Consider the following 19,218-nt stretch of genomic DNA (forward strand, 5'->3'; position numbering starts at 1 on the left):
GATATGAAGTAAGGTTTGAAGTTTACTTTTTTGTACAGTACTCTGAGCTTATAATTTTAGTCATCGAACTACATCTTCCAGTCCTTGTCGTCATTCTCCTCCTCCTCCTTTTCTCTTCCTCCTATTTTTTTTCCCCTCCAGGTTCTATTTGTCTTGCTGAGCTTTCATTCTTCCTTCCTCAGCTTCCCTGGGGCTGGAATTAAAGGCAAACATCACATTAGGAAAGCCATCTGCTAATCTTTTTTTTTTTTTTTGCCAGTCCTCAGTGCCTGAGCACTATACCTGAGCATTTGCTTAAGGCTAGCACTCTACCACTTGAGCCACAGCATCACTTCCAGCTTTTTCTGCTTATTGAGGAATCATACTCGGCTTTGTGCATTCTAGGCAAGCACCCTACCACTAAGCCACATTCCCAGCCCCTCCTAATCTTAAAGTATGGTTTTATAAAAGTCCTTCAGTTTTCCTGCTTAGCATGTAGTCTTGTAAGGATTAGAAAGAATTTGTAGCAGCACCTAGTACAATGTCTAGAATACAATATTTAGTGATACCTATGACTATTACTGGTAAAATTACATTTTTGTTAGTTTTTTCTTTGTGATAAGCTTGAACTCAGGGCCTGGGCTGTGCCTCTGAGCTCAAACCACAGCTCCATGTCGAGCTTTTTATGGTTAATTGGAGGTCCCACAGACTTTACTGCCCATTCTGGCTTTGAACCATGATCCTTAGATCTTAAAGCCTCCTGAGTATTGGCATTATAGATATGAACTCACCATTTCCAGCCTGAAAATATTTGGACTAAAGTATTGCCTTCCATTGCCTACAGATTCAGAATGTATTACTAATTCACTGTGAGTTTCTACCCTGCTCAGAAATTCTGATAGTTTAACTTAGGAGGCTCAGTGGTAGAACACTGGTGGTCTAGCATGCTGTAAGTCCTAAGTTTCATCCCCAGCATTGTAAAAAAAACAAAAAGATTAGCCTTTTAAGGAGTAAATTCTTTTATTTTTTTATTTTTTTATTTTTATTTTTATTTTTTATTTTTGGGTCCAGTCGTGGGGCCTGAACTCTGGGCCTGGGCGCTGTCCCTCAGCTTTCAGCTCAAGGCTAGCACTCTACCACTTGAGCCACAATGCCACTTCCAGCTTTTTTTCTTTTTGCTTATGTGATGCTGGGGAATCGAACCCAGGGCCTCATGCATGCAAGGCAAGCGCTCTACCACTGAGCCACCTTCCCAGCCCCAAGGATTAAATTCTTAAAAATGTAATACTCCACATATTGCAACACAGCATCTTAAGAATAATGACTAGTGTGTGCATTGTTGAGGTCAGGGCATGAGGTTGAAAGTAGAATTTAATTTCTGCTTTATCTACTAGGAGAGCCTGTGGACATATCACTTCCTATCTTTGATGTTCAATTTCTCTGTCTCTTCTACAGTCCTGATAGTAACATTAAATATTTTCTCAGTGTTAGCATTAAGTGCTTGGCCTTTGCAAATCCATCATCAGCATTGTGAATTCTATTTGTATAGAATACTTATTTATTTTCAGGATCGTCTAAAAGACATTGAAGATAATCTTGCTAAAGTAATGAAACTTGACAATGAAATTAAGGCCTTGGATAGTCGAAAAAAGCAAATGGAGAAAGATAACAATGAACTGGAACAGAAAATGGAAAAGGTTTGTGGTAGTAGAATTTTGTTTTACATAAAAATTTTTTATATGTTCTAACAGACTTAAACCAGTTTTGCTGCCTACATTTAGGGGAAAATATCTTGATGTTTATGTTACTTGTATGTGTATACTAATGAAGGATTTTGAAGATTTGGTTTGTAATTCATACCTCAAATTGACTATAATAGTACACTAAAGCTTTTGTTTTTAGGTTTTTTTTTTGTTTTGTTTTTTTTGGTGCTCATTCTGGGCCTTGGATTCAGGATGTTGTACTCTTGCCAGCTTTTCTTGTAATTCTTTTTTTTTTTTTTTTTTTGCTTATGTGGTGCTGAGGAATCGAACCCAGGGCCTCAGGCATGCAAGGCAAGTGCTCTACCACCTTCCCAGCTTTTCTTTTTTTTTCTTTTTCTTTCTTTCTTTTTTTCTTTTTCTTTTTTTTGCCAGTCCTGGGGCTTGAACTCAGGGCCTGGGCACTGTTCCTGACCTTCTTTTGCTCAGTGCTACACTCTGCCACTTGAACCACAGTGCCACTTCCAGCTTTTTCTGTATATGTGGTACTGAGGAATTGAACCCAGGGCTTTGTGTATGCTAGACAAGCACTCTACCACTAAGCCACATTCCCAGCTCAAATATATTTATGTATTTATTTATTTATGGCTATACTGGAGTTTGAGCTGAAGGCCCCCATGCTTGCTTGGCAGGCTCTGAGCCATATGCCTCTAGTTTGTTCAAGTTTTCTTGCTGATAGCTGATACTCTACCACGTTAGCCACATCTCCATCCAATTCCAGCTTTTTGCTGGTTACTTGGAGATAATATTCTCTGGGATTTGTTTGTATGGTCTTGCTTTACACTAAGATCTTTTCAGTGTCATGATGCACTAGCATCAGGCAATAAAACTTTTTTCTTTTTTTTTTTGATTTGTTGTGGGGCTTGAACTCTGGGCCTGGGCGCTGTCCCTCAGCTCTTCAGCTCAAGGCTAGCGCTCTACAGAGACTTGAGCCACAGTGCCATTTCCGGTTTTTTCTTTTTTCTTATGTGGTGCTGAGGAATCAAACCCAGGGCCTCATGCATGCAAGGCAAGTGCTCTACCACTGAGCCACCTTCCCAGCCCTACTTCCGGTTTTCTGGTGGTTAATTAGAGATAAGAGTCTCACGGATTTCCTGCCCAGGGTTGGCTTTGAACTGCAATCCTCAGATCTCAGCCTCCTTAGTAGCTAGGATTACAGGCGTGAGCCACCAGTGCCGGCAAATAAAACTTTTTATTTTGGTTTCATGCAGGTTTTTCAAGGAAGTGATGAGCAACTGAATGAGTTATATTACAATCATCAGAAAACAGTAAGGGATAAAGAAAGGAAATTAATAGACTGCCAACGTGAACTGGAAAAATTAAATAAAGAATCTAGGCTTCTCAATCAAGAAAAATCAGAACTACTTGTTGAACAGGGTAGGACAAATTATTTACTTGTTTTTTTTTTTTTTTTCACTACTGTAATTTATATCTTCAGCCTGAATGAAGAATCTCTAAGGAATTAGACTGAAGGAAAAGAAAGCAAATCTCAAAAGGTTATGTTTAGTATGTTTCCATTTATCTAACAATTTTTTTGTGTTTTTTTTTTTTTTTTTTTTTTTTGTGGGTGTTTTTGGTCAGTCATGGGGCTTGAACTCTGGGCCCACTTGAGCCACAGCACCACTTCCAGTTTTCTGGTGGTTAATTGGAGATAAGAGTCTCACAGACTTTCCTGCTGACTTTGACATTTGATTTTTTTTTTTTTCTTTTGTCAGTAGTGGGGCCTGAACTCTGGGCCTGAGCACTGTCCCTCAGCTCTTCAGCTCAAGGCTAGCACTCTACCACTTGAGCCACACTGCCACTTCTGGCTTTTTCTGCTTACGTGGTGCTGAGGTATCGAACCCAGGGCCTCATGCATGCAAGGCAAGCATTCTACCACTGAGCCACCTTCCCAGCCCTTTCCTGCTGACTTTGAACCATGATCCTCAGATCTCAGCCTTCTGCGTAGCTAGGGTTAGAGGTGTGAGCTACCAGCACCCAGACATACTGGTGTTTTGTTTAGTTTAGTTTTGTTTTTTTGTTTTGTCGTGGGGCCTGAACTCTGGACCTGGGCGCTGTCCCTCAGCTCTTCAGCTCTTCAGCTCAAGGCTAGTGCTCTACTACTTGAACTACAGTGCCACTTCCAGTTTTCTGAGTGGTTTATTAGAGATAAAGAGTCTCACTGGACTTTCCTGCCCAGGTTGGCTTTGAACCGTGATCTTCGATCTCAGCCTCCTGAGTGACTAGAATTATAGGCGTGAGCCACCAGTGCCCAGCTTGTTTTTTTTTTTTTTTTTTTTTTATAGCTGCATGTGAATCTACATTGTAAAGAAATACTAGCACATTGTGTTTGGCTTTTAAGGTTCCTTTTACCACCACTACATTAAAAGGATAGTATGCACAGTGTATTGTACATGCCAGCTCTTGCAATTTTGCAATACTTAAATATACTCAATTAACATTCTAAAGTATTAAAAGTGAAAAGAAACTACTAAGCAAGCATTTATAGCAATAATATGAAATCTCCAATTATTGTTTTGACTGCATTGTAATTTTTGTATTGCTTTCTATTTTATGTTTTTTACATCCATGACTTCAGAGTTAAGTGCTTGTACACCAAATATTGCAATCACCTTTCTCTCTCTTTTTTTGGTCGATCATGGGGCTTGAACTCTGGGCTTGGGTGCTGTCCCTTCACTCTTCAGCTCAAGGCGAGCACTGTACCGCTGGAGCCAAAGCACCACTTTCGTTTTTTTGATGGTTAATTGGAGATAAGAGTCTCACAGACTTTTCTGCCCAGGCTGGCTTTGAATCGTGATCCTCAGATCTCAGCCTCTTCAGTAGCTAGGATTACAGGCGTGAGCCAGCAGCGCCCAGCACCTTTCTCTTATTGTACATGTAATATAACAACCTATAGTTTTGGTGCTTAACAGTATTCCTTTTTTATATTTAATAAAAGATATTTATTTGAATAAAAAAAGTTAATTGGAAAGAATTGCTAAGTGTTTTTCTTTTTCTTTTTTTGGTCTGGTCATGGTGCCTGAACTCTGGGCCTGGGCGCTGTCCCTCAGCTCTTCAGCTCAAGGCTAGCGCTGTACCACTTGAGCCACAGCACCACTTCCGGCTTTTTTTCTTTTTGCTTATGTGGTGCTGAGGAATCGAACCCAGGGCCTCAGGCATGCAAGGCAAGCGCTCTACTACTGAGCCACCTTCCCAGCCCTCCCCCCCCCTTTTTTTTTAAACTTTTTTTTTTTTGTTTGTTTTTTTCTTTTTTGGTCCTGGGGATTGAACCCAGGATGTTGCACTTGCTAGGCAAGCGCTTTGCCTCTGAGCTACATCCCAGTCCGTTTTTCTTTTTTTTTAAAGGTCGTCTACAGCTGCAAGCAGATCGCCATCAAGAACACATACGATCTAGAGATTCATTAATTCAGACTTTGGCAACACAGCTAGAATTGGATGGCTTTGAGCGTGGGCCGTTCAGTGAACGACAGATTAAAAATTTTCAGAAACTTGTGAGAGAGAGACAAGAAAAGGAAGCAGAAACTGCCAGCCAACTGATGGTAAAGATTTTGAAATAAAAGATTTGCATGTTCTTTGTTTTGTTTTGTTTTTGGGCCTGAACTTAAGGCCTAGGTTGTCTTTGGGCTTTTTTTGCTCAAGGATAGCAGTGGAGACACACCTCTTCTGACTTTTTTTTTGGTTAATTGGAGATGAGTGTTAGAAACTTTCCTGCCCAGGCTGGCTTCAAACTGCACTACTCCTATCTAAGCCTCCTGAGTAGCTAGTATTATAGGTCAGTCCCTGGCTCTGTTTTTTCCCTTTTTTTTTTTTTTTTGGCCAGTTCTGGGGGCCTGGGCTCACTGTCCCTGAACTTCTTTTTCTCAAGGCTAGACCTTAACCACTTGAGCCACAGTGCCACTTCTGGCTTTTATTTTTTCTGTTTATATGGTACTGAGGAATCGAACCCAGGGTTTTATGCATGCTAGGCAAGTACTCTACCACTAAGCCACATTCCCAGGCCCTCCATTTTCTTTTTTTTTTTTTTGCTGGTAGTGGACCTGAACTCTGGGCCTAGGCACTATCCCTCAGCTCTTCAGCTCAAGGCGAGCACTCTACCGCTTGAGCCACAGCACCACTTCCGGCTTTTTCTGTTTATGTGGTGCTGAGGAATCGAACCCAGGGCCTTATGCATGCAAGGCAAGCACTCTACCACTGAGCCACCTTCCCAGCCCCCCTCCATTTTCTTTTTGTCAGATTCTCATGAGTTTCAAAATTTTTGGATGAGTCTACTTTGGCATATTTTTAGATTAATGTTTAGGACAGAATCTGCTGTCAGGTAGGGAAAAAACCCTCTATGAAAGCAAATTTTTTTTTTCTTTTTTTTGGTCATGGGGCTTGAACTTAGGGCCTGGGCGCTATCCTTTAGCCCTTAAGCTCAAGGTGAGCACTCTACCACTTGAGCTACAGCGCCACTCCTGGTTTTCTAGTGTTTATTGGAGATTAGAGTTTCACGAACTTTCCTGCCCAGGCTGGCTTTGAATCGTGATCCTCAGATCTCAGCCTCCTGAGTAGCTAGGATTACAGGAGTGAGCCACCGGCGCCCGGTTTATGAAAGCAAAATTTTAAGTTTATAAGGGTCAAAATATGAATAAAATCTAAAATCTATATTTTGTTTTAAATAAAAATTTTTTAAGGTTAGTTACAAAGTTTACTGGCTGTTAGTAGTTATCTCTATTTTTTTTTTCTTTCTGTCCTCAGGGCCTAGAGCTCTCTAGGAACTCTTACCTCTTGAGTCACGTCCTCAGCAGTTTCTGCTCTAGCTTTATTTCATATAGGGTCTTGTTTTTTGCCTGGGCCAGCCTGGACTGTGATCTTTCTATTTATGCTTCTCACTGAGATGAAAGGTACATGCAACTATATCTGGTTTTTTATTGGTTGAAATGGGGGGGCATTGTGAACTTCTTGTCAGGGCTGTCCTCAGACTTCTGTTTTCCCAGTCTCAGTCTTTCATGTAGCTAAGAGTATAGGTATAAGCCATGCCCCCCAATATTATGTGATACTTTTTACATTTAAAAGAAAAAAAAACCCAAAACTTAGAAACTTTGTTAATAAATTGCTTGGTAAAATATTATTCACATTCTTACATTATGTATTTAGAATGACTTGGCAGAAAAAGAAACTCAGAAGCAAAAACAGATAGATGAAATACGGGATAAGAAAACTGGACTGGGAAGAATAATTGAGCTAAAATCAGAAATCTTAAGCAAGAAGCAAAATGAACTGAAAAATGTGAAGTACGAACTACAGCAGTTGGAAGGATCTTCAGACAGGATTCTTGAACTGGACCAGGAACTCACAAAAACTGTAAGCTACTTAAGTAATCTAATCTTGAAGTATATGATGTTTAGACTCTTGTATTCTGAAGTATCTTTTTTTTTTTTTGAAGTATCTTAACTATAACTAACCCTAACATTACAGTATCTTGACTGTAAGGTTGACTAAAATGTCAACCTTGTTTGTTATCTCAAGTAAAATAATCTTGTCTGAATATTTTAATCATCCATCTCTGGTTCTCAAAACTATGGATTGAAATTTAGAATCATCTAAGAATTTTTTTTTTCTGCTGGTTGTGGGGCCTGAACTTTGGACCTGGGCATGAACTTTGGACCTGGGCACCAACCCTCAGCTCTTCAATTCAAAGCTAGCTCTCTACCACTTGAGCCACAGCCCCACTTCCAGCTTCTGCTTATGCTGTACTGAGGAATCGAACCCAGGGCCTCATGAATGTAAGGCAAGCATTCTACCACTGAGCCACCGTCCCAGCCCCTGAGGAATTGTTTTATATGTGTGTTGCTGATGTTTGAACTCAAGAGCCTCATGCTAAAAGCAGTTGCTGTTAGCACTGAGCTATACCTCCAGTCCCCAGTTCCATCTAAGAAGCTTTTCAAAGATACATGTGCTCATGTGCTGTTCCAATCAACAAAACTAGGTGATTATCATGACTATCCTCTAAGAACCACTTCCCTAAGAATAAAAGCAAGTATTTTTCCTTTAGATTCCATAGTGTTGTTTTTTTATGACTATTTTACCTTGTTTCCATTTTTCTGTGGTTAACTTCCTTAGCCAATCTCTTCAAGAATTTAGTAGTTGTCTTTTTTCTAATTTGTCCTCTACCTTCACATCTCCATTTCCAAAGTAAGCATCTTAAAGCAGTGACAGTTTTCTCTTAAATCCCATCTTGATCATTTAAGTAAACATTAGTTTTTCTCACTATTACAACACATTTCTGCCAGTTTAGCATTGTCTCACAACATTGTCTTGTTGGAAGACACCGTCAGGGGGAGCACATCACACTGTTTTTGTAATATCTACATGCGGGAAGTGGGTGTGTTAGATATTTAATAAATACTTAAATGTTGATTGAGAGTAGTCTACTAAAACTTCTTTTTTTCTGATTCTCACTTTTTCTTTTTGACTCTTCTAGGATTACTTACTAGTTATCTTATTATAACCTAGTAAGATAAGGGTAAGAGTTTTCTCTCAAGCATTTTTTTTTCTCTATTCATTCTCAGATGTAAGACTCCCACTGCACGCACTCTCTCGCTCTCTCTCTCTCTCTCTCTCTCTCTCTCTCTCATTTGGCTCCTCTTCCCTCTTCCTTCTCTCCTCTTCCCTCCTTTTCTCCTTTTCTCCCCTTTCTTCTTCTCTCCTCCTCAATTCCAACTTTTTTTTTTTTTTGGGTCCAGTTGTGGGGCCTGAACTCTGGGCCTGGGCGCTGTCCTTCAGCTCTTCAGCTCAAGGCTAATGCTCTGCATTTTTTTTTTAAGTCAGCTGTGGGCTTGAACTCTGGTCCTGGGCACTGTTCCTGAGCTCTTCAGCTCAAGGCTACACTCTACTACTTGAGTCACAGTGCCACTTCCAGTTTTCTGGTGGTTAATTGGAGATGAGAGTCTCAAGGACTTGGCTGCCTTGGCTGGCTTTGAACCTTGATCCTCAGATCTCAGCCTCTTGAGTAGCTAGGATTACAGGCATAAGCCACCAGCATCTGGCTCTCTCAAGAATATTTATGTCTTTTCTCTTATTATATACAAGTCATAATATTTTTATTTCTGAGTAGTAGTTAATTTTGCATATATTTTGTCCTTAGTTTTGGCTGAGAATATCTAAACCTGCACATTTGTTTGTATTGTTGATTAGGAACGTGAACTAAGCAAGGCTGAGAAAGACAGCAATGTAGAAACCCTAAAAACAGAAGTCATAAGCCTTCAAAATGAGAAGGCAGACCTAGACAGGACCTTGCGTAAACTGGACCAGGAGATGGAGCAGTTAAATCATCATACAACTACTCGCACCCAGATGGAGATGCTGTCCAAAGACAAAGTAGGATTTTCCTTTTGGTTCTAATTATACTGGCTGCCATTTAAAATAGTTTCTATAACGAAATATTGATTTGGTATTGGCTTTACATTTAGAGGTAAGTGATCTTAATATTCAAGTGACATACAGAGGGGTTTCAGTTATATAAATCAGGCAATGAGTACATATCTTAGGGTTTTTTTAAGTATACCTCTTAGTTTTTCCCTCCAGTCCCCACCCACAGTTCATTTTCAATATAGTGTCTAGTGAGTACTACTGCTGCATTTGTTCACAAAATGTCATCTGTCTTTCTTTCTTTCTTTCTTTCTTTCTTTCTTTCTTTCTTTCTTTCTTTCTTTCTTTCTTTCTTTCTTTCTTTCTTTCTTTCTTTCTTTCTTTCTTTTTTTTTTTGGTCTGTCATGGGGCTTAAACTCTGAGCCTGGGTGCTATCCCTCAGCTCTTCAGTTCAAGGCGAGTGCTCTACCACTTGAGCTACAATGCCACTTCCAGTTTTCTGAGTGGTTTATTGGAGATAAGAATCGCATGGACTTTCCTGCCTGGGCTGGCTTTGAACTGAAATCCTTAGATCTCAGTCTCCTGAGTAGCTAGGATTACAGGTGTGAGCCACCAGCCCTTGGCTTTTTTTTTTTTTTTTTTTTAAGGTATGCTCACTGTGTTATTTAAGGTGGCCTAATTCCATATTCAAGTTGATCCTCTGTCCCAGTCTTTCTAGTAGCTGAGATTATAGGGATATACCCAATGCCTGGTAAAACTTTACCTTTTTTAATCTCCCATATTAAGGTTTGAATTCAGGGCTTCATATTCACTAGGTTTGCTTGCTGTATGCCACTTGAGCAATATTGAGTTTTTTGCTGGTTATTTTGCAGATGGAGTCTTTCCTGCTTGGACTGGCTTCTGGTCTGGATTTCAACCTCCCAAATAGCTAAGATTACTACAGTCACTAGAGCCCAGCAAAACTTTTTTTTTTTTTTTTCCCAGTCCTGGGCTTGAACTCAGGCCTAGGCACTGTCCCTGAGCTTCATTTGCTCAAGGCTAGCACTACTTTACTACTTGAACCACAGCACTATTTCTGGCTTTTTCTTGTATGTGGCAATGAGGAATCGAACCCCAGGGCTTCATGCATGCTAGGCAAGCACTCTGCCACTAAGCCACATTCCCAGCCTCAAAACTTACTTTTTAGTTACAAAAAGTTATTAATAGAGAAATACAAAAACATAACATGAATATTACTGTTAATTTTTTTTTCTTTATCAGATTTTGAACTCAGTCTCAAGCTTGCTATGCAGGCAGGCACTCTACTACTGAGCCATGCTTCAGCCTTTTTTGCATTGCATATTTTAAGATAAAGTCTCATTTCCAGCCTGGCGCCGGTGGCTCACGCCTGTAATCCTAGCTACTCAGGAGGCTGAGATCTGAGGGTCACAGTTCAAAGCCAGCCTGGGCAGGAAAGATCGTGAGACTCCTATCTCCAATAAATCACTAGAAAACCAGAAGTAGCACTGTAGCTCAAGTGGTAGAGTGCTCGCCTTAAGCTGAAGAGCTGAGGGACAGCACCCAGGCCCAGAGTTCAAGTCCCACCACCGTCCAAAATAAAAACAAGGGGGGTGGGCTGAGAAGGTGGCTCAGTGGTAGAGTGCTTACCTTGCGTGCATGAGGCCCTGGGTTTGATTCCTCAGCACCACGTAAGCAAAAAGAAAAAAAAAAAAGTTGGAAGTGGCACTGTGGCTCAAGTGGTAGAGTGCTAGCCTTGAGCTGAAGAGCTGAGGGAAAGCGCCCAGGCCCAGAGTTCAGGCCCCACGACCGGACCCCCCCCCCCCCCCCCCAAAAAAAAAAAGGTCTCATTTCCTACATGGGCCACAATTTGCCTATTTTAGGCTATTATCATAGCTAGAATAACGGGTGTGTGCCAGTGTGCCTAGCTCTCAGTTGAGAAGTGGGGGTGGGGGGACCGGTAAATTTCATCAACTTCTCTGTCAGGCCTGGCCTCTAAATACAACGCACCCAATCTCAGTCTCCCAGATATTAATAACAGGCATGAACTACTGGTGGTAGGTTGGGGATTTGAATTAGGCAGAACACACTTTCAGCCTCATTTTTTTTCTGAATCACACTTTTTCTACCAGGCTAGTCTGGACCATGATCCTTCTAATTATGCTTCTGCAGTAGCAGAGATGTCAGGTGTAGGCCACCATGCACAGCATTTGTTTTATTGTTTTTAATAGGGTCTTTTAAACTTCTTTGCCAGGGTGGTCTTGAACCATGGACCTCCTGGTCTCTTTATCCTAAATAGTTATGGGTACAAGTCTTAATGCTTTAACTATTGCTTTAACTTTTTTTGTGTGACATTGCTGGGGCTTGAACTCAGGGCCTGAATGCTGTCCCTACTCAAAGTTAGTGCTCTGCCACGTGAGCCTCAGCTCCACTTCTGGCTTTTTTTTGGTGCTTAATTGGAGATAAGTCTCATGGATTTTAATGTCCGGCTAGTTTTGAACCGTTATCCTCAGATCTCAGCCTCCTTAGAACCTAGGATTATAGGCATGAGCCACCAGCTCCCAGATGCTTTCACTTTTTTCCCCCCTAACATTTGTGGGGCTTGAATTTAGGGCCTGGGTACTGTCCCTGAGACTCTTGTGCCTTAAGGCTAATGCTCTACTGTTTGAGCCACAGCACCACTTCCAGTTTTTGAGTAGTTAATTGGAGATAAGAGTCTCATGGGGGGGCTGGGAAGGTGGCTCAGTGGTAGAGCGCTTGCCTTGCATGATGAGGCCATGGGTTCGATTCCTCAGCACTACATAAGCAAAAAGAAAAAAAGCCGGAAGTGGCACTGTGGCTCAAGTGGTAGAGGTCTAGCCTTGAGCTGAAGAGCTGAGGGACAGTGCCCAGGCCCCACAACCAAACCCCCCCCCCCCCCCACACACACACCAAAAAAAAAAAAAAAAAAGAATCTCATGGGGATTTTTCCGCCAAGGCTGGCTTTAAACCGTGATCCTCAGATTTCAGTCTCTTTAGTATCTAGGATTACAGGTATGAGCCACTGGTGGGTTTGAACTCTGGACCTAGGGTGCTGTCCCTCAGCTTTTCAGCTCAAGGCTAGCACTCTACCACTTGAGCCACAGCGCCACTTCCAGTTTTCTGGTGGTTTATTGGAGATCAGAGTTTCACAGACTTTCCTACCCAGGCTGGTTTTGAACCATGATCCTTAGATCTCAGCCTCCTGAGTAGCTAGGATTATAGGCATGAGCCACCAGCTCCTGGCTTGCTTTAACTTTTAAGATGCAAAAGTTTTTAATTTTTGTAGATTTAGGATTATTCTTTTGGCTTAAAAATAATGCCCTATGCCAACATGATAGATTTTTTTAAAAATTTCATCTTACATTTTCATAGTTTTTAAGTCAAGCATTTCAATTAGTGTGTGTGTGTGTGTGTGTGTGTGTGTGTGTGTGTGGTGAGAGAGAGAGAGAGAGAGAGATACAGGCTGTATTTTTACCATTATGTGTGTGGGGGGGTGTTGTTATTTTATCTATAGGCTGACAAAGATGAACAAATCAGAAAAATAAAATCTAGGCACAGTGATGAATTAACTGCACTGTTGGGGTATTTTCCTAACAAAAAACAACTTGAAGACTGGCTTCATAGTAAATCAAAGGAAATTAATCAGACCAGGAACAGACTTGCCAAATTGAAGTAAGTAGTTACACTGTTATCATGGTAAAGGAAATGTTACTTTATGTTTTCTTTGTAGCCTTAATTATGTTTAAGGTAGTTCATTGTACATATATGCATATAGTGTGCCTTCATCCGAGTCACCCCATCCGTCACTCCCTCATCCATCCTTCCCAAACCGATCTCAATAAACATTTCTGTATTTCCCACGTTCATAAAATATTTTGACCATATTCACCCTCTTTCACCTTTTCTCTTTGACCTCTGTTCTGTTTCTCTTCCACAAGTACCCATACCCCAGATAGTATGTTTCACCTTTTATTTTTGTTAGAATTTATATTAATCAAAGGGGCTTTATTGTGGCATTTCATATATGTATGTGCCATAGTTTAATCAGATTGATTCTCCTGTACTCTCACTTTCCCTAACTCCTTACCCCCAATGTTTGGTTTTGCCATCACCATAGATTCATATTTGTTTTATTTTTAATTGGTTTGAAACAAGTTTCTTTTGTGAAATATTGTCTTATTATTGACCTATTGTTTGCATTTTAAGTTAAATTGTAATTAGTAAGTGGTGGAGCCTCCTAGCCCTTAAAAGTTTGTAGATTTAAGATGTTTAATTTTTTAAAATTTTTGTGACTAAAGTATTTAAAATGTGATTAGTATATTCAGAGGTTGACTTAGACTAATGGTTTTTGTCTAAAAATTTCAGATTTTGAAAAGGATAGTGGATTTGACTGTGGCTGCTTTAATTTGTGGGGGTATTTTTGTTTTTGTGTTTTGAGACCACACCTAAGGTGCTGGTGCCTCACATCTGTAACCCTAGCTGTACTCAAGAGGCTAAGATCTGAAGATCCCAGTTCAAAGCCAGCCTGGGCAGGAAAGTCTGTGATACTCTGATCTCCAGTTAACCACAAAAATTCAGAAGTGCAACTGTGGCTCAAGTGGCAGAGCAGTAGCTTTGGGCAAAAATACTCAGGTAACAGCTTCTAGGCCATGAGTTCAAGCCCCAGGACTGGGCATCCTATTCTTTTGACATTTGTTTGATTATAGTTGTTTGTTTGTCACCATATCCAGCTCAGATTTGTTTCTTGCAGGAAAAATCTGTTTTTGTTTTTGTCAGTTGCAAGACCTGAACTTGGGGCTTGAGCACTGTCTCTGGGCTTTCTTGCTCAAGGCTAGCTACCACTTTGAGCCACGGAGCCAAGTCTGATTTTTCAAGGCGAGTGCTCTTAGCACTTGAACCACAGCATCACTTTCGGGTATTCTGGTGCTTAATTGGAGATAAGAGTCTCACCGGGACTTTTCTTCCCAGACTGGCCACAAATCTATCTTCAGATTTCAGTTTCCTGAGTAGCTAGGAGTATAGGCATGTGCCACTGGTACTTGGCTGGAAGATTTTTTAGGGAATACAGTATTAGAGTTTGAAGTTCAGGAAACTGGGAGTTATATAACGGAAATTCAATCATTATTATATGTCATGTCACTTTGAGAGTCACACAGAGAAGAGAAAGGAGTTAGACTCCTTGCAGTCACTAATGTTAAACATATTGGTAGTCTGGGAGTAGGTCAGGAGAAGGATTGGTAGTTAGTATCCAAGGGGTACATTATGGTTGGAAGTGTAGAGTATTGCAGTGACTTCTAAAGAAAGTATTTGGAGGACTGGGATGTGGCTCAAGGGCTCTGTTAGCAGAAAGTATCTAATTCTCAGTACCACTGAAAGGAAGGCAGGAAGTCGGAAGGCAGGAAGTCAGAAGGCAGGGAAGGAAAATTAATGACTAAATGAATTTGAGCTGGGGTTAAAGCTCAAATATAGTAATATGATTATCATGCTTGAAGCCCTTAGTGTAATCCCCAGAAAACAGACATACAGATTTAGAAGAGAATCTGGTCAGATCAAATCCTTAGGATTCGTTGACAGAATTTCTCTTATATCTGCCTATTCAAATTTATCTTAGGTTTTAAAATACCCATGTTTCTTTTTATTATAGCAAGGAACTAGCATCAGCTGAGCAAAATAAAAATCATATAAGTAATGAACTAAAAAGAAAAGAAGAGAAGTTGGGCAGTTATGAAGACAAGATGTTTGATGTTTGTGGTAGCCAAGATTTTGAAAGTGATTTAGACAGGCTTAAAGAGGAAATTGAAAAATCCTCCAAACAGCGAGGTAAGTTGCACTATCAAGAATTTTGACTCTTGAATTTCATTCACACGTAACTGTTAATGGAAGATTTTAAAACCTTGTTATAAAATGCAACTATATGGCTTGTGTTCACTTTGTAGTTGTGTAACACAGTGTTTCTCGGCAATTATTGAAACTTCCTAAGTTTATAGATGCATCCTCTATAAAATGAAAACAACTACCAACCAGGTATTAAAGAGAGGCAAATGATATTTTATGTGTAAGAAATGATATTTTATGTGTGTTTTTTGAAAACAGTGTCTAGATATAAAAAGCTGTCAATAAATGTCATGTTACACTTTCTGTATGTTACCAAAAAACAATTTTAAAAATCTGAATATCATGCTCTTTCCTTTGGATGACTTAAATATCAGATGATTTTATTTGTAATATATTTATAAAACAAGAATATATTGTTTGTGGAAGAAAATGTATATTTTTGTGACTGGAAGTTTTATTTTCTTAAAATAGCCATGCTGGCTGGAGCCACAGCAGTTTATTCCCAGTTCATTACTCAGCTGACAGATGAAAACCAGTCCTGCTGCCCTGTCTGTCAGAGAGTTTTTCAGACAGAGGCTGAACTACAAGATGTCATTAGTGATTTGCAGTCTAAGTTGCGACTTGCTCCAGATAAACTCAAGTCAACGGAATCAGAACTAAAGAAGAAAGAACGGCGTCGTGATGAAATGCTGGGGCTTGTGCCCATGAGGTAAGACTGGGGTTTCTGAAGTGCTCTGTGTGTGCGCGTGCGTGCGCCTGAGACTTGCTTTGAAGGCATAAATTATGACAGATTTAGAATTGTTCCTTGATATGTTTTCTAAATTCAACAAAAGTATGAAAAAAACTCTTCCAAAAGCATTTTAAAATATTTTTATGTCTTTCCTACTTCTAAAAAAAATGAGATAAGATGTGCTGCTTTGTGACAGCCAGCTTCTTGTAGTCTCTTGGTAGTCCTGCCTCCTGGCGTTCACATAGTTGTTTTAGGAGTGGTTTGTGTAACTTCAAATAGAACAGAAGGGTTGGGAATGTGGCTTAGTGGTAGGGTGCTTGGCTAATATGCATGAAGCCCTGGGTTGGATTCCTCAGTACCACATAAACAGAAAAAGCCAGAAGTGACTCTGTGGCTCAAGTGGCAGAGGTGCTAGCACAGAGAATCTCAGGGACAGTGCCCAGGCCCTGAGTTCAAGCCCAGGACTGGCAAAAAAAAAAAATAAAAAATAGGACAGAAGTGATTGCATGGCCTGTCCAAGATTAAGAAACCTTAGTATGCCATACTCTGAGCAATCCTGTGGAGAGTTTCATATAGGGAGAACCTGAGGCCTTTGAACAAGTGAGCTTGGAAGCAGATTTCATAGTCTTGAGATGACCTCAACCTCATTTGACAGCTGGACTGAAACTTCGTGAGAGATCTAGTGTCAGCGCACATCTCCAAATCTTAGTATCTGTGAGAAATAGTGCTTTCGTTCGAAGTTGTTTTGGGGTATCTTGTTATACAATAGATAACTAGTAAAAAGCATCAAGTAAAAATAAGATTATTGGGGCCACAGAGACTATGATGAGGAGATAGAGCAGCAGCTTGATAGTGGGGGGAAAAAGAGTAAGGTAATATCTTGAAAAGAAAAAGATCAAATCAAAGCTCATACTTGAAGTTGACAGTGCACACAGAAGAGTCCTCAAGTTTTTGGTTGTCATCTCTGTAACCTGCAGAGAGAGAGAAACTTATTTTGGTAGATGTGAACTTAGGACCTTGCTCTTGTTAGGTGAGCACTTTACCACTTGAGCCACCCCCATATACTTTTGCTTTTAATGTTTTTCAGTCTTGCAGGCTCTTGCAGTCTTATAGTTTTAACTCAGGGCTTTGGACTTGCTCAATTACTCTGCCACTTGAGTCTGTCTCCACCATATTTTTGCTTAGAGTCTTGATTTTGCCCAGGCTGGCTTGGACTCAGTCCTCGTATTTATAGCTGGGATGACAGGCACACCACATTGTCCCCAGCTTTTTTCTGTTGAGATGGAGTCTTTCAAACTTTTTTCCCCTGGCTGGCCTGAAACTACAATCCCCTATATTCCAGCTTCCCATGTAGCCATGATGACAGGCATACAACCACTGTGCCCAGGCATTGGTTGGGATGGCGTCTCTTGAACTTTTTGCTTGGGCTAGCCTTGAACTGTAATCTTTCAGTCTTAATCTCCCAAGTAGCTAGGACATCTGGGTCTTGCAGTTTTGCTTAGGTTAGCCTCAGACTACTATCGTCCTGCCTTGACCTCCCAAGCTACTTCAAGTAGCTGGGATTATGCATCTGACTTACTTTTGTGACAGTCTCACTGATACTGTTTGCCTAGGTTAGAATTGAACTATGGTTCTCCTTATGTTTCCCATGTAATAAATGTCACAAAAATGGGAAAACCAAAGAATCTTAATTGATCTCAGTAGCCAGTTCTCTGGAACAGATTTCTTTTTTTTTTTTTTTTGGGTCCGGTCGTGGAGCCTGAACTCTGGCCTGGGCGCTGTCCCTCAGTTCTTCAGCTCAAGGCTAGCACTCTACCACTTGAGCCACAGCGCTACTTCCGGCTTTTTTCTTTTTTGCTTATGTGGTGCTGAGGAATCGAACCCAGGGCCTCGAGCATGCAAGGCAAGCGCTCTACCACTGAGCCACCTTCCCAGCCCCTGAGAGAGATTTCTTGACTCTTTTCTTTTCCCTTCCTTCCTTCCTTCCTTCCTCCCTCCGTCCCTCCCTCCCTCCCTCCCTTCTTCCCTCCGTTCCTCTCTCTCTCTCCTTTCTTTCTTTCTTTCTTTCTTTCTCTCTCTCTCTCTCTCTCTCTTCTTTCTTTTCTTTTTTTTTTTTTTTTTTGATACCAGTACAGGGGATTGAACTTAGGAGCTCCTGGGTCTTGTCCCTTAGTTTTTTCATTCAAAGCTAGCACTCTCCACTTGAGCTCTAGCTCTACTTGTGGTGTTTTTGTGGATAATTGCAGGTAAGAGTCTCATGGATATTTCTTCCTGGGCTAATTTGAACAGAGATTCTCAGATCTCAGCCTCCTAAGTAGCTAGGATCACAGGCATGAGCCACTGGCACTCAACTTGCTGTTTTTGAAAAAGAACAATATTTTAACATCTTAGAGTATTCATTCTAAAAGAAGGTATCAAAACCTATATACCGCAGTGGTGAAGGATATGTGTTTATGAGAATACATGATATGACTCAGCTGTCTCTAATGGCATGTGTGCACAATTTTTAAGCTGCTGCTGTAGCTTGGTTGTTCATCCCACATCCTACACTTAAGCTGGGTTTCTGGGGGATGGCAGCACTTCTCACAGTGGGGCCTATAGCCACTACCCATCTGCACAAACTTCTTTTTTTTTTTTTTTTGTCGGTCATGGGGCTTGAACTCTGGGCCTGGGCACTGTCCTTCAGGTCTTCAGCTCAAGACCAGCGCTCTACCACTTGAGCTACAGCGCCACTTCCAGTTTTCTGGTGGTTTATTGGAGATAGGAGTCTCACGGTCTTTCCTGCCCGGGCTGGCTTTGAACCGTGATCCTCAGATCTCAGCCTCCTGAGTAGCTAGGATTACAGGCGTGAGCCACCAGCGCCCGGCTGCACAAACTTCTTATAGTTTCTCTTTTCCTCCCTCCCTTCCTTCCTTCCTTCCTTCCTTCCTTCCTTCCTTCCTTCCTTCCTTCCTTCCTTCCTTCCTTCTTTCCTTCCTTCCTTCCTTCTTTCCTTCCTTCTTTCTTTCCTTCCTTCCTTCCTTCCTTCCTTCCCTTCTTCCCTCTCTTCTTCCCTCTGTCTGTCTTTCTTCCTTTCTTTCTTTCATCGGTCGTGGGGCCTGAACTCTGGGCCTGGGCGCTGTCCCTCAGCTCTTCAGACTCTACCACTTGAGCCACAGTGCCATTTCTGCCTTTTTCTTTTTTATGTGGTGCTGAGAGATCAAACCCAGGGCCTCATGCATGCAAGGCAAGCACTCTACCACTGAGCCACCTTCCCAGGCCCTCTCTTTTCTTCCTCTTTCCCCTCTTAGAATCTTGTTGCTTTACCAGATTATTCTCATTCATAGAATTTAAATGGTAAATGTTCTCAATCCACCATTTTGCCCCCTCTCTGCTTTGATTGGCCCTTTATGAACCAGATGAGTATGATGAATATGTTCAGCCAACTGGTAGACTTCATTTCTCAGTTTGACAAACACCCCAGTAGTAATTATTCCAAAAAAAATTTGTCAATGGGTGCTAAAATCAGTGGGAAAAACTTTTAAGAAGCAGGATATTTATATGTTC

At 41.0% G+C, this 19,218-nt stretch overlaps 1 protein-coding gene and 1 non-coding gene across 3 annotated transcripts in view; one reads left to right on the forward strand and one right to left on the reverse strand.

The window, feature by feature from the left end:
* Positions 1 to 19,218, forward strand: part of LOC138808202 (DNA repair protein RAD50-like) — a 191,738-nt gene that overhangs the window by 137,120 nt on the left and 35,400 nt on the right. For both annotated transcript variants that reach the window (XM_069994184.1, XM_069994185.1), the window contains 8 exons: positions 1,548 to 1,676; positions 2,951 to 3,116; positions 5,085 to 5,278; positions 6,876 to 7,082; positions 8,916 to 9,098; positions 12,622 to 12,779; positions 14,752 to 14,927; positions 15,414 to 15,651. In XM_069994184.1, the coding sequence (XP_069850285.1) occupies positions 1,548 to 1,676; positions 2,951 to 3,116; positions 5,085 to 5,278; positions 6,876 to 7,082; positions 8,916 to 9,098; positions 12,622 to 12,779; positions 14,752 to 14,927; positions 15,414 to 15,651 (1,451 nt within the window). The remainder of the gene's footprint in view (positions 1 to 1,547; positions 1,677 to 2,950; positions 3,117 to 5,084; positions 5,279 to 6,875; positions 7,083 to 8,915; positions 9,099 to 12,621; positions 12,780 to 14,751; positions 14,928 to 15,413; positions 15,652 to 19,218) is intronic.
* On the reverse strand, positions 1,160 to 1,229 carry Trnaa-ugc (transfer RNA alanine (anticodon UGC)). The gene has a single exon. It is a non-coding gene; the product is annotated as a tRNA-Ala (tRNA).

This window comes from Dipodomys merriami, unplaced genomic scaffold (assembly GCF_024711535.1).
Source record: "Dipodomys merriami isolate MVZ:Mamm:240054 unplaced genomic scaffold, mDipMer1.0.p SCAF_447, whole genome shotgun sequence".
In the NCBI taxonomy this organism is placed as follows: domain Eukaryota; kingdom Metazoa; phylum Chordata; class Mammalia; order Rodentia; family Heteromyidae; genus Dipodomys; species Dipodomys merriami.